The sequence below is a fragment of the Alligator sinensis genome, unplaced genomic scaffold, assembly GCF_000455745.1.
Source record: "Alligator sinensis unplaced genomic scaffold, ASM45574v1 scaffold118_1, whole genome shotgun sequence".
In the NCBI taxonomy this organism is placed as follows: Eukaryota; Metazoa; Chordata; order Crocodylia; family Alligatoridae; genus Alligator; species Alligator sinensis.
The window spans coordinates 3,671,607-3,678,600 of NW_005841850.1; the positions used below are offsets into that span (position 1 = coordinate 3,671,607).

Here is a 6,994-nt window from a genome sequence, read left to right on the forward strand (position 1 = left end):
TAGAGAGGAATCCAAAGCGCTCAATTATGAACCAATACAGAACTTCCCTACAGACGGTGGGCATTCAGGTCTGAGGACTGGGTCTAACGAAGTCAGTAGAAAACCTCCAGCTGATTTAAATGGGTTATTGATTAGGACCTTGGTTTCCCAAGTCAAATTCCCAAGAACCTAGAAAGGGGAAAAGGATTTAAGACAACAAAATCAAGTTAGAAACTTTGGAGAAAATGACCCCCAAACAAGTCGAAGCAGGTTGAATTTACATTTTACTTCAAAAAAGGGAAGTACATACATGAGGGGGGAATGGGGCGAACAACAATTATCTGAAACCATGTTTTCTACAGTTTTTTTACCTACAGTTACCAACTGCGTGTGGGAGTCGGCAGGGCTTTTTGTTGGTTTGTTGGTTTTTTTTTTTTTTTACCGGCTGCCACACACTTTGCTTACAATATTAACAGGATTGTAGATCAAGGAAACATTTTCAAAGTTGAGGCCCAAATGGAAAGAATAAGGTATCATACACAGTGTAAGTTTATAGTACACAGCATTTTTTTTTCTTTAAATGACATAACGCAACAGCAGGAAGGAGAAGTAGTAGTTAACAATTACTAACACTAGAATAATCAAATTTGTATGTTATACATATACAGCAACTAACTGCTTTACAAAAAAGCAAAATAATACAATATATTGTCACATGTATTTACAGTGTAGTAAATATACTTTTCTGTCAAATTTTACACAAAAACTATTTACAGGTGAATATACTGCATTAAAAAAAACTGTGTGGCCAACACTAAAAGTGACTTTCTGTGGCAAGTCTGTTGCATAACATTAAGACGTGCTTTATTACATTTGAGGAAAAAAAAATGACCTTCGAATGAAACAGAAAAAGGACCTAAAACCTACAAACCAATTAGGAATAGAGCACTGGCACTTTCCCAAATGCTCAGTTCACAATGCTTATTTGAAATGCTTCCTGTTTGTGGAAAATAAGTCTCATGCACATTAAAGCAGAAACACTGGCATAATTAACAGGTAGTTTATGTACTATTATAATACTACTGAGTTAACTTTAAGTCGGGGAGAATACAGACGAGCAAATGTTAATTCTTTTTACAGTACGTCATGTGGACAATGCAGAATGGATAACACGTTCTAGAACAGGGGTGTCAAACCTTCAGTCTCCAAGATGCATTTATGTGGTCTGCATGTCACCCTGGTTCTCCAGACCCTAAGCATTTGTGGAAAAAGTAGTAGTAAGTAGGTGCCACGGATGCAGAGGCAACGCAGGCAGGGAGCAGCTGCTGGCTGATCCTCTCTCCTTTCCTCCCCACCACTGCTTACAGGCGGGGTAGAAGCTGCCCCCTTGCACCTTCTCCAGACTGGTGCAACCCCCAGTCTCTGGAAGGCACGGGAGCCTTGCCCCACAGCTCCGCTTCTCCTGGTCCCCAGGAGGAGTTGTTACAGGAAAGTGTGAAGACATTCATTCTCCCAGGAGAAGCTCTCCAGCAAGTGTTTTCTACCTGTTTGTAGTCAAGTTTTCTCCTGGAACTGCCATTTTTGCTCCAGGAGAACAAGCTGGAACATCTGTACACTTGTGGTTTCTACTGGGTAAGTGGCAGATCTCCCAGTAGAAACTGAATGTCTGCACACGGGCTAAAAGAGTGCATACAGTGTAACGGGTGCAGTGATGGCTGCCTAAAACAATGATTTGGAGAGCTGAATTCCCATGCTCTAGGCAGGCGTATTAAATTTCCAGTCCAATGATGATGCTTCAGGGGCCGTCTTAACTAATTACTGATTGCTTTAGAAGACAGAATAGGAATCCTGGAAGGGAACAAAACAGACTGGGTTGGGAATTTGGGGTGGCTTCAGGGAATGAAATCCAAAGCAAAGGACAGAGGAAACTAAAAAGTGTGGGGGCGGGGGTGAGACAAGAAGGACAGAGAAAAGGATTTAGGAGGAAGAGAAAGAAAAGGGCAAAAAGATCAGTGGGTGCAATGGGTAAGCAAGCAGGTTTTCCCAGTGATAAATGCAACAGTAAGGCACTGAACAAATAACTACTAATGGATATTTACTCACTACATGAAGGCCATATTTGTGCCCTAATCTTTACACCAGTGTCCGAAGAAGTGTTGTGTTCCACTGTGCAATGTCAGGAGTATGGTCCTGCATTTATACCCTGGCCCACAGACCAGAATTAAACATGGAATTCAGTGTTCTCAGCCAAATGAGTTTGACACCCATGCTCTGAAATGTCCAGATCTAAGCCCAATAGTGGAAAGGTTACATGGCAGGTTTCCTTCCCTCACACCCAAGGGTATACTAAATGAGTTACTATGTTATCATGCTGATGTGAAATCATTTTTTGGCTAACTGGGATCAAGAGATCGCAGTAACTCTTAAAATTAAAAAATAAAATTTGTTCACTTTGATTCCACAGCATGCGTTTTAAATTTTCATTATTTCCAAATGCTTTATTTGGGCAGCCTCAGATCAATGAAGAAGATGCTTTCAGATGCTCTCAACCTAACCCAAAAAAGCAACTTTTTGGAAAATGAGCTCCAAGGGAAACGGAAAGACCTAAAAGCCACGTTTTTCTAACAGCCTGTTAACTTTAAAAGATTTTTTCCTACTCCCCAATACAGTGAAAAATAACATTAGATTCCTTCAAGTTTTGCTGTCTAACAAAAATGAAAGAGTTATGAATTAGCCTGATTCAGTATGATCCAGAGATTTAAATGATGGTGATTTAGCAACTGACTACTACACATCTGGATGTACTAGATGAGAGATTTTATCTGTGATGTCGCAGACTATGAATGCTTAACAGCTTAGTACCTGGCACTGGTCACTGCTCTATTCCTAAATTCAGTTCTATCCTCGTAATCCACTTCGTAAGTTTTGAACCATTTCAATAATTGAGTTTCTACTGCAGCTCCTACATAACCAAAAAGAATAATAAAAAAAAAAAAGTTTGGTTAATTGCACAAGTCTTCAGATTTTTCAACCTATCTAGTTCAAGATAACTAATTCTAAGTTTTCCTCTTATTTTGGCAAACTATTTGCATATTAAGTTTGTGTTCATAGTTTTTCCAGGACTGTAAACAAATTAAAAAAATTAAATTGTTATTTTCTAAATCAATACAATAAAGGCAATTTTTATTTACATAAACATGTTACACCGTTACTGTGTGAATAAATGTGAATTATGTGCTATATCAATAAAATCAGAACACTTAATTGTAACCATTCTCTAGTAAATTTAGCTGTGGAGTTTGATTTACTGAAAGCCACTATTAAAATTGCACACTGTTTTTTTGTTTGTTTGTTTTTAATACTGTATATACCTTTTTCCTTACCCTAAAGCCATTCATAAATTGTTAATTTCTAAACAGGGACCTGGCACTAAAAAGTTTACTATTCTTTAGCAGAAGATATATTTAGCCCTAATACGAGCACCCAGAGGACATGCCCTTTTTGTCAGAATGTACGTTTACCACCGAGATCAAAATGTTCTGTACAATTTGAGTCCAAAGGTAGTAATCTGCAACACTAAGTGCTACAACATTATTCAGCATAGCAGCATATTATTACAGTCATCCATTGTTAATATACTACTGTAAGTCGACAAGTCTTTCACAGTGATAGAAAGTAATTTCAGTTTACTACTTTCTTATAAAGCCCAAATGTAAGTCTTGCAAATTAAAAATAATAAAAGAATTTTTGGAAATTGCAAGATAAAATTCGAGTGAAACTGTCTATGCCAGTAGCAGAAATTGCACTGCAAACATTCATTCATACGTAGTCTGGGTTTGACAAACTCATTCGTTTTTTGTTGTTTTTAAAATGATGTACCATATTTACTCAAATATAAGATGATCCCTCCTCCCAATAATTAGATTGTATTTATGGAAAATAGTTTCATAGTTGGTAGGGTCGGAAAGGACCTGAGCAGATCATCAAGTCCGACGCCCTGCCATGGCAGGAAAGAGTACTGGAGATCTACTGTCACTCAACTTATGGCCATTGTTCCTTGTTACTTCTGGTAGTGCTCGGGGGAACAGGGACTCTCCCATCACCTTCTGGTCCCCCTTGGGCAGTTTATAGACAGCCACCAGGTCCCCTATCAGCCTTCTCTTGTGGAGGCTGAACAGGTTCAGGTCCCATAGCCTCCCCTTGTAGGGCCTGCCCTGCTGCCCCCTGATCATGCGGGTGGCCCTCCTCTGGACCCTCTCCATGCTGTCCACATCCATCATGAAGTGTGGCGCCCAGACCTGGACGCAGTACTCCAACTGCAGCCTGACCAGTGTCGTGTAGAGGGGGAGGATCACCTCCTTGGACCTGCTTGAGATGCATCTGTGGATGCATGACAAGGTACAGTTGGCCTTCCTGACCGCGTCCCCACACTGTCGGCCCATGTTCATTTTGGCATCAATGATGACTCCAAGATCCTTTTCTGCCTCTGCACTGACTCCCAAGAGAAGAAGGGAGTTCCCCAGCCTGTAGGTCTGCTGCTGGTTCTTCCCCCCCAGGTGCAGCACCTTGCACTTGTCAGTGTTGAAACCCATCCTGTTCTCTTCGGCCCACCCCTGTAACCTGTCCAGGTCCAATTGCAGCCTATTCCTCCCTCTAGCATGTCCACTTCCTCCCACATCTTAGTGTCGTCTACGAATTTGAACAGGGTGCTTTTTACCCCCTCGTCCAAGTCGCTGATGAAGATGTTAAACAGTGCAGGCCTGAGGACTGAGCCCTGTGGAAAATGTATAAACGTGTTACAAATTTCCAGGCACAGAATCTAATTATTGGAGGTTTGCCTTGAATTTGTGCTAATTAGCCCCCTACTCATTACTGGAACTGGGTGTTCTTGTCAAAAATCTTGGGATCCTTAAAAAATGTATAGGCAGATGAGGCACAGGGCAACCTGGTTCAGCAAGGCAGGGCCAATGTAATCTGGCTGGGGTCATCTGAGCCCAGCGTTCTTTCCTACCCAGGGCAGGAGGTTGGAATCGATCTACCAAGGTCCCTTCCGACCCTAAAAATCTATGAAATCTATAATCATATAAGACAGGCTGAGAGGTGTGACAACAGAGGGTTTTAGGATTAACTGTTTGGGACCCCGCTTGGTGATGTTTGCTAGACATTTCAGGCTGGTAAGGAAACAGGAATCACTGCTAATGGGAAAGAAAAGCACAGCTCAGCTGTGGGAGCGAAGAGGAAGCAAAATGTATGCAATGCAGTGGCTCACCATGACTTGAAAGATAATGTCTTTAATAAGGTTTCTTTGTATGTGATATAAAATGAAGGGCCTCTTTCCCCATGCTGACTGAGAGAGGGAACTTAGTCTTGTGTTCAAGTAAATACGGTACTTTAAATGTACATAAATTATTTCTGTCTCGTTGTTTAGGCAGCACAAAAGCAGCTCTGCCACACACAACTCTATGAAAGTTGGAAGTTAATTCATATAATTTTTCCTCTCCATATCCCAATAGTTACTTTTGCCAGGATTTCCCTGAAGGTGCATGCATTGGCAGAAAGGGCAAAACTAGAGTGCATGCTAAATGGAAACAAAAAAAGCAGTTTCTATGACAGCATAAAAATCCACTCTTGACAATTTGCTTCCTCTATACAATCATATTTTTTAGTGCAGTCAAAGTTCAGCAAAAATAAATGTGCTTTGGAAAAAAGTCAGTTTGTCCAGTCTGGTCCATATATAGTTGCAAGTATATGAAGCTAAGTTCTGGGGAATGGAGAGACTTAAATGGCCTCCTTGTCCTCTTACTTTTATTGCTAATCGCTAAAAATTGATCAACCCCTGGTTAGGTTTACTGCACTGTGGCTAATATCATAGGACTCTTTTAAGTATGGTAAAAAAAAGTCCACAGCTAAAAATCTGATGGATCTGAATTAAAACCAGGATTATAGTTACTTGCCCTGGCTCATAAAGACACTAACTTGAGAAGTGTGCAAACACAATTAAGCATTAACACTTTCCTTTAAAGAAGAAACAAACAAGGCATAATAACAAAAGCAAGGTAGAACTGTCTATGAGAAATGGCTTTCATCTCTGAACAGTTACTGTACTGCAGTGTTAACGAATTCCAGACTTTCTTCACCTAAAAAGTTCTTCGGGATTTACACACCGTTTTGTAGAATGGTTCCGGAGCACTGGCTTAAATCAAAAAACAGGAGAAGGGTAAAGAAGGCATTAAAACTCAGGCAATGTTTCAAGAGTTGATCATCTGGCAACGCGGCTGACAGGATGGGAACGTTAAAAATTAAGTGCAGCATCGCAACTGGTGGAGGGCCACGAGTGAGAAGCCCAAGTATGTCAGTTAGTTTCCAAAAAAAAGCTTCACACAATCTTTTTAATGCTGTGACGTTTGAAACTGCCGGCACTTCGCTGCTTTTGCACTTGACTCGCAGACCCGTGGCGTGTCCTTCCGCTGTTGGAGTGTCCCGTGGTAGGCGAGAGTTCCACGTTCTCCTTGTCAATTCCTGCAGGGAAATAAAGGGGACAGGAGTCTCAGTCCCATTTATCTTGCGACTGAATGCTTAAGGGCAGTGTTTTCTGCAAATCACTTAGCACAAAGACATTTAAGTATCTTAAAAGGCAAGGGGGGGGGGAAAAAAAAAAAAGACATTCCTCCAGCTAAGGTAATACAGTTGCAGAAAAGAACGTAAATGGAAACAAGAATTATTGCAGGTAAAAGCTAGAAGCAGGCAGGCTAAGACCAAAGAGCATTTTCAATATAAACCTTACCATAATTTCCCAGCAGAGGTCGCCTTCCAATCGCCTACATTGCTCAGATCCCCTCCCAACAATATAAACGAACTAAATCAAGCTGGCTTGAGCCCATAAGAATTCATGCCCAACTCGTACGGGACGGTCTCAGATACGGGACACCACGAAGAGTCCACTACTCTGGCCTTTGTTTCATTTCTTAGCAGACTCCTTTCCTCTACTTCTCATTTTCTGCAGAAAAGGTTGTGG

At 41.0% G+C, this 6,994-nt stretch overlaps 1 protein-coding gene across 1 annotated transcript in view; it reads right to left on the reverse strand.

The window, feature by feature from the left end:
• Window positions 1-245: 245 nt before the first annotated feature.
• NF1 (neurofibromin 1) overlaps window positions 246-6,994 on the reverse strand; it is a 132,948-nt gene continuing 126,199 nt past the window's right edge. The window contains exons 59-60 of the mRNA XM_025210962.1: window positions 6,117-6,498; window positions 246-2,941 (exon numbers count right to left, since the gene is read on the reverse strand). Coding sequence (XP_025066747.1) covers window positions 6,356-6,498 — 143 coding nt within the window. The 3' untranslated portion in view covers window positions 246-2,941; window positions 6,117-6,355. The remainder of the gene's footprint in view (window positions 2,942-6,116; window positions 6,499-6,994) is intronic.